The sequence below is a fragment of the Clinocottus analis genome, unplaced genomic scaffold (genome assembly GCF_023055335.1).
Source record: "Clinocottus analis isolate CAN_PGR_092001 unplaced genomic scaffold, fCliAna1.0.p SCAF_24, whole genome shotgun sequence".
Lineage (NCBI taxonomy): Eukaryota > Metazoa > Chordata > Actinopteri > Perciformes > Cottidae > Clinocottus > Clinocottus analis.
The window spans coordinates 7,919,275-7,934,882 of NW_027175976.1; the positions used below are offsets into that span (position 1 = coordinate 7,919,275).

General features: G+C 43.8%; 1 protein-coding gene across 3 annotated transcripts in view; it reads left to right on the top strand.

Moving 5' to 3' along the window:
- LOC137793995 (neural cell adhesion molecule 2-like) overlaps positions 1–15,608 on the top strand; it is a 208,539-nt gene that overhangs the window by 157,594 nt on the left and 35,337 nt on the right. For all 3 annotated transcript variants that reach the window (XM_068590505.1, XM_068590503.1, XM_068590504.1), the window contains exons 6-7: positions 5,545–5,662; positions 11,236–11,405. In XM_068590505.1, coding sequence (XP_068446606.1) covers positions 5,545–5,662; positions 11,236–11,405 — 288 coding nt within the window. The remainder of the gene's footprint in view (positions 1–5,544; positions 5,663–11,235; positions 11,406–15,608) is intronic.

Genomic DNA, 15,608 nt, shown 5'->3' on the forward strand with positions numbered 1-15,608 from the left:
TTAGCTTCAGAAAAACACGCCGTGATGATTTCTTTCACTCATTTTATGCATTTTGTGATTGCACGCGCCAGATCTGAACTCGGTGGCTGAACACGTCTCATCTCCTATAAATTCTTTCTTATTATTGCGGCTTACTCGTCCTCCCAGCAGTATTAGCAGACTTGCTTTATTGAAGAAACGCCGCTAATAATGCTCGCCGAGAAAGATTGCCTCGTGAATCATTTGTTCAAACAGCAGTCAATCCATATTTTCTCCAAATCCTTGCATAAAGTTGCAAATTGTGTCTGTGAGTTAGTTTCCGCACAGCTAACGACCAGCTGAGATGATTGTCTGATTCAATGCGGCGGTGCCTGTTTTTATCGTAAACTACAATTGGACTTGATCAGACAGAGTTCAAAATTCAGCTCTTTGCAGAGATATGTCACGCTGTTCTTTAGACGCGGCGTGTCAGGAGAATGTCAGCTCCGGCTACAGCGGCAATGTGTTAACAGACTTTAACCAGTCATGCAGAACTATATTTTGCCTGAAAGCAGGGCTTCAATAGTACCCCCTCATGAGAAGTCCTAAATATTCATGGGTCAGTTGATAAAAGTGTGGTTTTCTTGCCTATAAGCTTGCAGCGAATGGCGCTCGGCTGACCCGCTGCAGCTCTCAGTCTCCAGCGTGCCATCAAAGCGTGCCGTAGATGAGCGCGATAGCGTATCGAGGACGAGGGCCACCCGCTGAATGGCTAATCGACCCCGAGGCCAAAACGGGCTCCGTGTCTAGATGGACGACAGAGCTTTTCAGGAAGTGACTTCACAAAGTTATCTTGGAGGAGTCGTGTAAGCCTTTCATCCGCAGTGTGGAGAAGTAAGGGTAGAAAGCCATTTGAATGACTGTCACTGTAATGGACACAGGTAATTTGTCTCTTTGTATGCAATACGCTTTTTTAAATTACAGGGCAGCATCATAACAGAGATGCTCTCCCTCTGTTAGCTCGGTTTATCGTGGACGTATTTGTCCTTTCTCTCGTGACATGCAGCAATTTTTCATCTCTGGACGTTGAGTGGAACCTCATGAAATGAGACGTATTATCGGGCGGCTAACACATTTTTCATCCCCTGTGGGGTCTCCACATCAGGAGTCATACACGGGCAAACATAAATGACATAGACTTGAACAAACTGGCTTTCTCACTCACTTCATTTACAAATATTTGCATATAAGCCGACTTCTTTTCTTGCCCACAGTTGGATAAAGTTAGCGAAGGGTGCTACTGCTCAGTCCAGTAAGGACCGCGACACATCTAAATGTTGAACAACAAGTTGTGTTTTGAAATGGATCTCAGAGCTTGATTACTTCTGGACCAGAACCAAACATGTTAATTGACTTTTGACAGAGCCAAGAAAGCATCAGATAGATTCATACGTGGCTTACGTCTTGATGCATAAGTCTAAGCTAACGGGTTCTAAGCTAACAGACACTAAACTAAGCTAACGGGCTCTAAGCTAACGGGCTCCAAGCTAACAGACTCTAAGCTAACGGGCTCTAAGCTAACGGGCTCTAAGCTAACGGGCTCCAAGCTAACAGACTCTAAGCTAACGGGCTCTGAGCAAATGACACTAAACTAAGCTAAAGGGCTCTAAGCTAACAGACTCTCAGCTAACGGGCTCTGAGCAAATGACACTAAACTAAGCTAACGGACTCTAAGCAAATGACACTAAATTAAGCTAACGGGCTCCAAGCTAAGCTAACAAGCTTGTGACCCCGAGTGCACAGTTGCCGTATGGACGTAAGTGCTATATTGATCCTCTCGTCTGGCTCTCTGCAAGCAAACAAGTTGGCTTATTTAAAAAAAACTGCTGTTTTAATGCAAATCAGCTTGGATTGATTATTAAACCGGCCGAGATTGTAACTCATATCTGAGAGCAGCATCTGCCAACAGCTCCATTTTGCTCCCTTCAATAGAGCCAAATGTTTTCCCCCTAATCACCACCGAAGATCTTTCCGCTCTCTGTGCCGATGACCCCGATCGCCTCGGTAGGTGCAGTTTGTTTCTATGGCAACTGATGGAGATGCAAATAACTTCCTGATTTCCCCTGTCCCCAGTCCAAGACACTCTCACTTAATTGCCGGTTCACTTACTCGCACACTACACCAGCTATTTCCCTCTTCTCAGCTGTCAGTTGAAACTACCGGCTGTGTCCTTCAAGATTATTCCGCGGCGACATCAATCATACCCGCTGGGTGTTCGGGAGGAGAATAAGCATTATGTTTCCTTTATGAATCAGGGCTGCTCGTGTTGTGGAAGGCCAAACAAATCCCTAATAAAGTGCTCCGGCATAAAGGTCTTGTTTGCAACAACTCGCTCGCTGCATTTCCATGAGGCTGCGACGCGGTCGTGACATTTACCCTGAACATTTCACGACTTCTAAACACGCCTGAACCTCAGCTCATCGGAGCCCATTAGCGCCGAACAGGAAACAACTCCTCCGGCTCCTGGCGGATGCATTTCTGAAAGAAAATCGGGTCCAAGGCCGAGTTCCGCATCGCGAAATAGGTTTTGCCGTGTGCACTCGCTCACGCTAGCGGGGGATGTCTTTAAAAACCCTCGCAAACTCATCTCCACCGAGCCTCTGAAGTTTCAAGAATATGACTAATACATGAAGAATTCGTACAAGCTCGCCCAGATTCTTTTCGGGGCGCTTAAACCCTGTTGCTGATTTGCTCTTTTGAAGTCTTTCTGCTTGGCAGAGTGTCTTATTAGCGGGGCTGTTTCAACAAGCCTCGCTGATGTGGGAGTGCGTTGCATAGGAAGAGAGAGAGAGAGACACTGGAGAATGGAGATCTATTGGCGTGGAAATCAATGGTTATCATGTCAGGCAGATGCTTGCTCTCCTCACTCGCAGAGTCAGGACTATTGGAAAGGACTCATGGTGTTTGATTATTGCTTAGGCCATTTTTATCCCTGAAGAGCTTTTGGCACTTTGATGTGCGTCTCTGCACGTGTGTGAGTGTGTTAGCTCATGCATATTGTGTGTTGATTTGCCTCACTTTTTTCATTTGATGTACATGGCAATAACTAAACTGATGAATAGACGCCACGAGACGTCAGATAGATCAGACACTGGAATTCAGATGTACCGTGAAGAGTTTTCCATTTTCACAGTGTGTCGTTAGTGTAATTGATCTTTTAAGAAAGACTCCAGTACACTGCCGTGTTTGGTTCATTAGGTATCTCGGGTGATGCTTTGTTTTGATTAGAAACCCCCATTCATTATCCCAAGTATGTAAAATGTTTTATTTTTCCTCACCAACTTCACAACTGTGTTTTCATCATTTTAATGAGATTTTAAGCCATGTTTTGTTTTTGGAAGTCAGTGTCCTCCAGATGACATCGCTTGTCAAATCAAATCAAATGCACTTCATTAACCTTCAGTACCTCCCAACGCTGAATTACTTTTTTTGTTGTTTTGGGGAAATATAAACCAATTCAGCTCTGTTTTTCTACAAAGTGACACCTTAAATGTCTTCCAATCCCCTCTTTTCTGATCAGAGGAAAACAAATGGTGCTGAAACGCCATCACTGCGCAGCTGCCAATTACAATAACACATATTTAACACAAGTGCAAACATCTGTTCAGTGGGTTTTTTTATTTGCAGGATGAGAACAGTCACAGATCCAAAATTCAAGATGTTTTTGGGACATGATTACCCTTTATTTTCATGCTAAGTACGTGTGCAAGTGGCCTGGTTCTCTAGTTGTTTTGCAGAAAACAAGACAGAGTTTGATTGCACCGAAACCAATAGTACAGATCTTTTCAGACATTTTTGGTCACCTATTGTCTTGTAACATTACAAAGGTGCGATGAGTAAAATTTAATAACACTATCTTAAAGTTTGGCTGTCATTTGCACTCTGTGTGATCTGTATCGAGATGCATTACCTGGATAATGACATCTGATCAAAGGCTTTTGCATTTACGCCTGGCCATGAACAGTTGTTGTCATTAGTAATCAGATCTCGACATGCAAATGGTTCTATGGGCTTACTTATTTTTTCCCTTGCACTTGTGTAGCTTTTTGCAGGACTCGCTTGAAATAGAAGGAAAATGAGGAATTAAATGACCTTTCAAAATGCAGAATTTCACTTTTCAATGAAGCCGACCAGTACAGATTGCATTGGTCTTCTACGAAACCTCAGCTCGGACGTGGTGGCCTGGATCCACGATGATGATGATGAATACATGAGTATCTTTTTCACCATCTGCTTCCTTCACGTGAGACGTGAGAAGCTTTGTTTTTCTTCCTCTTGCATCTTGTTCCCGGTCCAAAAACACAAAACGTGAGTTGTTGCTGGCGCGCGTGTCCAGTCACCTCAGGTGTTCAGGCGGTGGATTCCTTTGAGGGTCGCTGCTCTCACCTGCGCAGACGGACGCAACCTGAGGGACCACGCTGCGTCCAACATGCCCGATCGAGCCGTGAGAGCGGTCGTAGTGCGAGTAGAAGTACAGCGTGAGTGCAGGCTTGAGAAATGGACTGAGACCCCTGATAAAAAAAAAAAAAACATGCCATAAAGCTGTCATTTCCTTGTCACCGCTAAAGGCAAACGGAATAAAAGGCCGGGCCCGCTCTCCTTTTACTGAATGACAAGATGACAGTCGTCGACCGAGTGGATGGCGAGGACACGCTGACAGCGCCCAACATACTCTCTTGATAAAGTCATCACGACCGCTGCTGTTTATCAATACTGCTGTTTGTAAGCCGTCACCGAGACATCCCGTGTGTGTTTGTGTGTGTGCTTCATGGAAATGTTCAGGCCGTCACCTTTCAGCGCCACAAAATGGATGCTATTTATTCTCGTGGCTCAAGAACACGACGTGTGACAAAATGTTGTGTCCTGGAACCAACATTCAGAGTGATTTGTTGTGATGGCGCAGGTTTTTTCCCGTCTTTTACGTCACATTATCTGTCGCATACGCGAGAGAGCGCAAGCGTTCTCAGTTTGCATTCACACGTCCCTCAAGCCGCCGATCGTACGATCACAACAACGAAGCACTTCTAACTTCGACTCTGAAGAAATTGGCCTCCGACAAGCCGAACAATGGCTGGAGCTCGAGCGCTTGACGGAGACTGAATGTTTGTTTTTTTTCTTCACAAAAGGAAAAGCGGCGTTATGCAGAGATGGAACAGTTGTTTTTGATGTCGGAAACACATTTTCTGTCTCACCATTGTTTATATGGGTTTAGCCGAGCATTTCTGAATCAGACAATGGTATTATGGCTCCACGTCGCTGTGTTCGGCTCCTTTTGTGTTTTTACCAAAGCTGGGTCAAAATGTTATTTGAAATCCCCACGGGATTACCAACAGAAGTAGCGTTTTCACTGAGTGCTTACAGGCCACTCGCAAAGGCCAATTTAATCCATTTGACAATGTTAGCCGCCGTCATGTGGCTCAATAGACACTGGAAGTTATTTTGAAATAATGGTAGACGTTTGCTTTGACTGACTCATCCTGTTAACTCTCAGGCTCTAATGAGTGCCTCTGTGTTTTGTGTCTCCAGTGCCTCCGGTGTTGTCGGTGTTCCAGCAGTCCTTCAATGCCACCGCTGACTACCAGGAATCAGTCACCTTCACCTGCATGACCTCCGGATCTCCTGACCCCGTGGTCACATGGCACAGGTACCTCCTACTTCCTTAATGCCCCGCTTCGGTCTCTGATGAACAGTTGGGAAAATGTGCAGAGGAGAAAATCAAGCTATGAAAAATGGTGGGGCCTTCCCACCGAGATAGACGGATTCCATTGCAAAAAAACAAATGAGCACGGAGCTGCTGGTTTAACGCCTTTTTTTTTCCTCCTCTGGGAATATTTTGGAGGGATTTGTCTCCCGTTCAGCCACAAGAGCATTAGATTAGGTTGGGCGCCGATGTCGGGCGATAAACTCTGCCGCGCATTAGCGTTCCAACGCATCCCAAAGGACTTGGTTGAGATCTGAGCTCGGGCCTAGTCGAGTTCTTCCACAACAATGAAAAAAACATTCCTTTATTCACACAACATTGTGTTGTATGCTGAAACAAGAGAGGGCTTTTCCAAGCTGCCACAACACTGGAAGGACACTAATGTCTCACGCAGCTAAAGGGTGCAACCCAAACCATGTAACGCCAACCTCCTTCAGATGCTACACGTCTATATTTGTGTTCATATTAATGCAAACAGCCTGCACACATAAACAATCCTTGTCATAGAATTCATAGTCCGCCCTCGCACATTGCCCGATGCATCCACACAATAGTATCATGTGGCACGTAGCATAAGTGTGGAAATTTTCACTTGAAGAGCATTTGACTCTCCACCCTCTCCCTCGAGAGCTCGACATCCAGTAATTGGCTCACACCCACTCAGCGGGCAATCGTGACAAGCTTTTTGCACCTTTTGTCATTTCACTGAAGTTCATACTTTTTTCTCCTATAAATACACTTTATTTTTTCTTTAACTTAATTAAATTTAATGGACCACAGCTGCGTTGCTGTATCTTTGAGTCTGTTTAGTACACATTATTCGGCCTTGCACGGTTGCTGACATTGCGTTGGGTTTCCATCATGTTTTGGTGGAAATGTGCACTTCCTACCTTCTGGGCAGCGACTGCATCCACACACAAAAATGCACGGGAACGTTCCTGACGTAATCCATCACAGTGAAGATCAGAGTTGGATTATCATTGCATGATAATGCCGGGGAGACGTTTCAAATGATTTGGAAAAGATGTGACATTGACGAGGACGATCCAACACCGTTTTAACTGTGATGTATTGCCGGCCTCGGGCAGGTGTCTGCGAGTTGTTTTTCATGCTGTACTGAATTGAATGGAAATCAATGGCTGCCCTGAAGGAACCGCGAGGGAAAAAACATTCAAAAAGCTGCTTTGAAAAATGCTTATAGGCGAAGACATGTGAAATATATGCCAGCATTGTCCTTCACATATCAATATTTTAACTTAATTCTGCTTAAGTCACCACCAGTCTGTTTTTCTTTAACTTCAGCTGCAATAATAGAGGGAGGAGAAAGTAAAATGGTAGCTCGTATAAAATAACACTTGAATCGAACATAATGGCGCGCAGCAACATTTAAGCGGGAAGTCTTAAACACCCACACTTAGCTTTCATTCTCGGCAATTTAAAGTGATTATTTTCTGTCTTTAATTACCATGTGGCGCAGTCGTTATTGCAGAGTAGAAGACGTTTGACTGTGCCAGGGCTGATTTGTGGAGGTTGAAGTATAAAGCTTGTGACCAGCAGGTATGAAAAATGACACAAAGGACGAAACAAAAGAAATGTCACGAGGCACCTGAACTAATCATTTACATTTCAAAGGTTCCTAAATTTCTCTCAACCTTAATTTGATCAAAAAATTACTTGAAATTACTAATTACTCATTTTGGGCACAGATGGGAAAAAGCATAAGAGATGAATTCAGAATTAAGAGCTCACGCGTTCCAGCTTTTCATTTATTTAGCAACTAAAATATCCTGCACTGGTGCCAAAACCTGCATTTCTATATCGAACTAAATAAATACAAAATTCTGTGAAAAGCTATTTATTACCATTTGGTTTCAGACATACAAAGAAATAGCTTAATATATAGCATGTTGGCTAGCATTAATGGTCAATGGCTAATTAATTACCTGACCATGTCGCCATGTATCCTCCGTGCTCTTTGGCGCTAACGTCTCAGCTAACATCTAAGCTAACGTCTTAGCTAACATCTTCGCTCACGTCTTCGCTAACGTCCTCCCTAATGTCTTCGCTAACGTCTTCGCTAACATCTTCGCTTTCCATCTCTCAAACACAGTCCACTCCTCAACTACTGGATGTATTTTGTGTTATGCATGAATATTTCAGCGAGCACTGTCTCCTCTCAGCTCCTGACATATGGCAGATGCAACATGACTCGGTACTCTTGCCGTACCGGCGTCATTTCTGTCGGTACCCTGAAAATTACCGAGTTCGGTACGCAGCCCTTATTATACGTGACGTTTTTTGTCCATGGGTGATACAAAGCGTAACGCGAGCTGACGTCTCTTGTGCATCACTTTGACTGAGAAGTTAATTATTGCGAGGAAAAAAAATAAATAAAAATAAGGCTCGTGCATCACTTTGTGAAGTACAAACAAATTTATGAGACAGCGCACAGCTGGGAACGACTTCAACTTTGTGAGTCTCATTTATCTTGCGCTGTGGTTCTGCAGCGATGATGTTTACTCCTGGGTGTGTGTTACCTTGTCTTCCAGCAACAGAGCAAAGCGGGGAAATGTGATTTTAATGATATAACAGCATGCATAATACAACGCGGCAAATTTCACAGTGATAATGGGTGAGAGGTGACGCATTGATCCCGTCTTACTTTCATATTGAGACGATCCATGTGGCTTTGTGAATGCATTATCGTCACATTCGCTGTCACATTTCTTTGTGTCATGTTCACATTTGCGTCATGTTTTTATGAAAGCCAATTTCCAGCAGTAAAAGAAAAAAAAATGATGAGGTTGAAAATATCAGATGGAAAGTCACAATTAAGACTTTTCATCTCATAATATTGACTTTCTATCTCATAATTAGGATTTTTATCTCACAATTACTACTTTCCATCTCATGATTATGACTTTCTGTCTCATAACTTCAACTTTCTATCTCATACTTGGGACTTCTCGTCTTTTTTATCTCACATATATTTTTCTTTTTCAGAAATGGGCTTCCATTTGCGAAGCAGTGACTTAAAAAATAAACGGAGTAACCTGTTCGCCTGAAGAAAATGATGTGCTCCTATTATTAATGGTGTTAATACCTCAAAAACTCTTGCTTCAAGTCCTATAAAATATAAATCACTCGTCAAGGGCAGACTGCTGCCACTCACTTCAGTGCCGATGTGAAGCTCTGCAGCGTCCATCTGCTGGCGAGCGTTTCATTGTGTGCGCTTCATTTCCCAGGTCAGTAAGTCCTGCGTGTCACTCCGAGACCACAGAATTAAACTGTGCCCATCACAACAGAGGAAATCGGCGCCCGGCGTAAACAACAATCAAGACCCAATTTAGTTTTTTGCTTTTGATGTCACCCCTCTCGCCGTCCTCTCAGCCTCCCAGTTGCATTTCCTGTCGGCGCGAGGGGTTTCTCGCCTCGTCCTCCTCTGTGCATCTTGGGTAATGGACTACCTGTCAGCAGTCAGTCAGCATAATGACATTCAGCGCTGCCGCCCGTCCTGCACTGTCCGTTCCAAAGATGAGCCTTCTCTTCATTTCCTCTCCGGCTCGCCAGAGTTATTATTACTTGGCTTTTGGTGTTTCCTCCGTCGACTTTCAATTATCCTCCCTCTCGCTTTCCCCCCGCGGTACAGCCGGGCTCTCGTCCTCGCTACTCAGTATCGCTGAGGAGTCGAGAAATCTGCACACCCACAACAATAAGATTGTTTTGTTTTTTGTTTTTCCATTCACCACATCGAGGAGTCTCCGAGTTTATTTAGAGCCGTGCGTTTATTCTAAGCTCTGTGCTTCTGAGCTTTTGAATTCACTTTACACACCAGTTTATGAGGTTAGAAAAACAGGGCGCCAGATTCAGATGGAGGGCATTAGGATCCATATTGAATGAACAGGTAGAAATGAGAATGGGTTTTACGTACGTATGCTTCATGCTGCTGGGTTAGAATGGATTTTGAGGTGGATTAGAAATAAAGTGCAACTGATGATATTGTAAGCTGTTTTCTTGGTATCCTTTTTCATCCCATCTTTTAAGAATCTCTCGCTCAGCGATGCCCTTTAACCAACCACTGGCCATTGAAGCAGCTGGAGGTTAAGTGCCTTGCTCAAGGACACAGGTTATCGTCGTTAAGGGAGAGGAAGAACATTACTTATTCAGTTTTGGCTTTCTGGATTCTCTGAGCTGATCCGTGGGTTCAAACCACTTATCAGCCACAACACACGCCTGAATGTCTGACCTCCAGACGACCAAGTCTGTTTCCACTGGATCAGATTTTGTCTTAAAGGGACCGCTTGCCTTCTTTTGTATCTTCCTTTCTTGAACTAACGTATAAATAGCAACAATAACATTCATTTTGAGCCACTGAGTCTCAATATAAATACACATATCCCGTGTTTTTTCGCCGTTTTGGCCAAATCCTGAAAACCTATCCGAGCTGTTTTGCGATAACGAGAACCAAGATGTTAAAGACGCGCATCGGGAAACTCCAAAACATCCTGAAAGATGCTGAGGCTGAGTTGGAGTTATTCTCCGCTGACGCAGCATTTCGTCACATTGCACATTCGACACATCGTTAATATGAAAATATCGATCGGTGCAGATTTAAGGCATCAAATCAATAGTATTTGTTCGAATGGAACGAGTGACTTTGCTCATTTGCCTGTTAACCAGCCATGAATCCTTTGAGGAGTTTAAAGGTGTATTCTCCTTTTTCTCTTCTTTTTTTTTTTGCCGTTTTTGCTTAACCAAGACATTCAGTCATAATCTCATACTTTTATAGCATGCATGCAAATGGCATAAAACCCATGAGTTTGTCAAAAGAAGACGAATCCCCCCCAAACCGGCGATCCCTTTAACCTTCCAGATTACACGGCTGGTTAAGCTGCGGTAAATCAACAAGCTGCAAACCTGCTTCACAGCTTTCTGCTTCTGCTATGAAGCTTAAATATAGACATGGATCAATTTAGCTGTTGCTTGTTTGTTTGTTTTTTTTTTTGTTCCTGACTAATTTCCCAACAGAGTCCAATAAGAAAAGACATTAAGTCGGCCCTGTGTTGCACACCACACCGGAGCCATTAACGGGAGCGCTGCAGTCCTGCACTGAGCCAACACAACAACACGAGACAGACACAAACGCCTGCTGGAGAACACAAAGACGTCGAGTGTGAAGAATGACACACTACAAATGATTCATTGAACTTTTGTATATCAATTATTGTGCAAGGTGTCGATCCGAAACAATACTTTCATCATACTTGAAAGGGTTTCTATAAAAAGCGTTTTGCCCTGTTTACGTGCTGTCGAGGTAGAAATAGCTTCAAAGTCAAGCTGCCTGCACTTAGCCTCTCTTTTTATGGGATCAGTTGACACCCAAAGTGCCCAGATTAAACATCTGTAGCACCAAGCACGTGCCGCAGAGTGTATTTCTGCAGAGGTCGCCGTCAGGTGGGAGTCGCTCGCTATATTTTCTCGCTCATCTTTTGCGTTCCTTTTTTTTGTCCGTGCAGGAAAGGGCAGCAGCTGGAGCCGTCCGAGCAGTACATCATCATCCGGCAGGAGGGAGGCCGGAGCATGCTCACCATCCGCAACATCCGGCAGGTCGACGGCGGCTCCTACACCTGCAGGGCCACCAACAAGGCGGGATCTCAGGAGAGGGAGATCTTCCTCAAAGTGTTCGGTGAGCGTGTGGAGGTTGACGCTTCCTGATTCGTCAGTATTTTGAACCGAGGAGGCCGCGCTCTTTTTCTTTTCCTTTCCTTTTTTACCTGACATGAGTACATTACGTAAAGTATAAAGGAGGCTTCACAACACTTATAAACCCAAACCTCGCTCTTTTTCGGTGACCTGAACCTGTATAACTGAGGCAGAGCGTGGGGCTCCACCATTATTGAAAACTATAAATCCCCCTCAAGACTTTAAAAGACTGTAAAATTAAAATGAATAAATAAAAATAACCTCAAAGTCAAGCCATAAAAATAGTTTTGGAAGAACATATATTCACTTTTACTGTTGTTTCCAAAGACAACTATTCACCACTATTTCTTTAATATAGCTGGACAGATAAAACCCCAACTGTCTACATGGATCAATTTAACTCAATGTGAGTGGAAAACATTATTTTATTTAGCTGAACTGACCATTTAATCTGGTTTATCCTCAAATTATACAACAAAATAACACAAACGCCATCAGTGAAGAAGTTTGTTGTCATGCTACGTGATCGCTCCTCCAAAGCTTGTAAGTGTAATGGCATCGCCTCTGACAGCGAACAGTGTTTTATGCTGATCCATAAAGCTTTATTGTGAAGACCTCCACACATTCCAGTTCATAATAAAAAATAAAAAAAACCTTTTTCAAAAACCACAGATGTCCAAATAGCCCTCAGCCCACAACAATAACAACTGCATCAATATGATATACCTCTGCCGAAAGAAAAGATCTCATCTATTGCTTCATATTTCATTTACTCCTCTCCTAATAAAAAATAAAAAAATCCATTTATATTTTCATAAACCTGCCGGCTATCGCTCCGATGCTGCATATCTCGCTCGTGGAAATGTATGGAGATTTGTGCTCTTGTCATCAACATCCTTTTCAAGATGTGAGAGGCGCTTGTTCTTGAAAATGCACATTTAAATGAAGGAGTCAAGTGTGCGGGGAGGAGCCGTGCTTTGGACTGTGTAAGTTAGTTTTATTACCCTTGACAGCGCGGGCGGGTGGGGGAGCGGGACAAGTTAAGACGAGGTGTGTGTGCATTTCACTCCGGGCTCCATGTTTAATGTCAGGCACATTTCCATTTTGTTTTCTATCTTCCCAAACAGAAGATCGATCCTGCGCTGTCGGCATTTAACTCATCGTATCCAGTTATTTTAATACTTTGTTAAAGCTCGTGTGTAACGTCAGATGTTAGCTCCTGTCTGTTCCTGCACGGCTACATAGAGCGAATATGATTTTCAGCCCAAAATGAGATGAAGGCCATGTGGTTTTATTTAGCTTTCAAAGCTGCAGCAGCTTCTTGGTATTCCCTTCCACAGATGCTTTCTACACGTGGACCAATGACTACCAGTTGCCCCAATAGTGGCAATTAATTGCTTGAAGCCGTTTCACTTACAGGGGGCCCAGGATCAGGCCCCGCGCGCTGCTATCAGTCTTCAGGGATTACGTCGTTTACGGCTCGGGTCACTTGCTGCCAGGAGGGAAATAAATCCCCCGGTTATACTTTTTTTGAGAAATAGCTGCGTTGCGTTTCTCGGCCCGTGTTGAATAACTTCTCAGCTATCTGGCCCATCAACAGTTAACGTCAGGTTTTGTTAAAAGAGCGAGGCGTTTCTCTTTCTCAACTCTCCATTAGTCAGCGGCGTGCGGGGAGGAAGGCATCATATGAAAGGATTCAGAGATGCACATCTCTCAGCAGATGGACGCCTTAGCCTCTGCAGTCGGCCTCCGCTCGCGTCTTTTTGACCTCCTGTCAGCAGTCTGGGAGACGCAGCATCCTGTTTAGAGGCTGTTTCCTTATTTAAGTTGGCTGGAGACCTCGTGGCAGCCTCCTTTCCAAAAAAAAAAAACTGAAAATGAACAGCAAAGCTCGGCCTGACATGCAGTTTAGAATGGATGAGTTTGACGGCGTTTTTTTGTTGAATCTTTGAGGAGTTAAAAGAGACATCAGGGACGACAGGAGAGAATCTATACTGACATTTACTTTGTTTATCTGTGCAGCCCAAACAACAAATGCACCCACCGTGTCGCTATCAGATGCAGGCGGTGCCGTATTAAATTCTCTGGCATCTGTCAGTAGGAGCTTTATGTAAAGCCTGATAATGCTATAAGGGGCTGGATGTGCTGAAGAGAGCAGCAATAGTGGTCCACAACCAGCAAGAAATGTGAAAGTAGGCCTCACTAATTCTTTTCTTTATCCCGTCATGAGCCAACAATGACTAAACTGCTCACTCCTGCATTTATATATATATATATTTATGTCAAAAAGCTCAATCAGATGTCATTATGTCCCTTTCTGCTCAACTCTGAGGCCCTTAATGGCCTCCTCTCAGGGTGAGGGCAAGGCTGAGCTTCTTTCTAGTACAAAAAAAGTGTCAGTACTGACAACATTTGCAATTTAATTAATATAATAAAGTATAATTATAGTTGTTAACAAATGCTGGAATAAAATACTCTTGTTTTTAATAAGCGGGTTATTAGAAAGCCTCATTTAAATGTACGTGTCAAGCTGAAAAGAATAAAGTATACCCCAAACCTGGAAGGTCGAATTAATTCTGGATTTTTATCTTTTCAGCAGACGAATGCTGTTCAGTTCTTTCCCCATTTAGAGTTGAAATGTTTTAGATAATGCGTTATTAATAATGTTCCCTGCAGAGTGGTTTTGCACCATGCTTGATAAATGAGACGCTTTCCCATTTAATATTTGCATGATGAAGGGCATCTGGGGCAAAACGGCTGCAGATAAGGCGCTGATGAAGAACCGGTTCAGACCGGTCTCTGAGTTTTCATCCGTATGGGTCGGCTTGGAGCGCGCGTCATTGAGGAAACGCGTGTTTTATTCGGAACACAAAAAGCACCGCGAGGTTTAATGGACGTAGACGATCGACTTGAGTGCTCCTCTCTGCAGAAAGCATCTGAACAAGTCGTTGAGTCTCATTAGAAGGCTTTAAAAGCAACGCGGCTGCCAGGGAGTTCAGTTCTTTCTCAACGCCGCTTCCTTTTGTCTGCAAACAAAACACAATCAAGCGGATTGCTGCGATATTATGGATCCGGATTCTCTAAATGAGCTAATTTGTTTTATAAACAAGTGGAATTAGCCATTTGTATTGGCAAATCAGTTTGACTTGTCTTTGCAAAAACAGATTTTATGACTCTATTGTCGGATGAATACCTTTATGGAGTCGTTTTGAGACATAGGACTTCAAATAATTCATATTTATATTCATAATTTTAGCCATTATTCCTATTAGCTGTGGAGGTTTAGTTAACTAACACAGCTGTGTATATTAGGTAAAGCTCTATTCTGAGAGCATTGATATATCACTAAAGGTCTCTGTAAGGATAGTGTCAGTGTGTGTGTGTGTGTGTGTGTGTGTGTGTGTGTGTGTGTGTGTGTGTGTGTGTGTGTGTGTGTGTGTGTGTGACCCTATGTTTTTGAAAAGCTCCCCAAAATCCTAAGAGACGGCTCCTCCACCTCCAGGTGGAAGCCATGTGAAATTGCCAAACACTCTGCAGATCCCTCCTGGGCGGCGGTAAAAGCCTCCAGTTACTATTTTCCCTTCACTACTCTTTTCCTTTTGGGATTTTATGCCATGCTACTTCGCAAGCACCCTGTTAAGGATTTAAGTGCAGTGTGTGTGTGTGTGTGTGTGTGTGTGTGTGTGTGTGTGTGTGTGTGTGTGTGTGACATGCTCTGTGGCCATGCCATGCACAGGGTTTCAGGGCTGGCTTTATCAGGAGGAGGGGAGCAGCTCCCAGCGGCACGCTTTGCAGCACTTATCGTGGCGCTTGCTCAGCGTCAGAATCCTCCACGGTGTCGGAGAGGCATCCTTCCAGACAAAAATCTATATCTATTTAAAACAAACAAACAAAAAACAAAGTGGAACGCACACAGGAGAGGTGGATTTGATATGCTTGTTTTTTCCCACTTTAAAACTTTCCTATTCGCTTTTTGTGTCGTCATCTGGGCCGAGCTGTGGCGTGTGACTGCGAGTGTGTGGATGATCTTGGCCCAGACTGTCAGTGCCAAAGTCATGCATTAGCCCTGTGTTTAAACCTCCGTGGTACAGCCTTCATCTCCCCTCCCTTATGAGCCACATCTTTGACAGTTTCTCCTGACGCAGTCCTCCCTTCGCCTTTCAATCCATTCTTCTTCACTTATCTC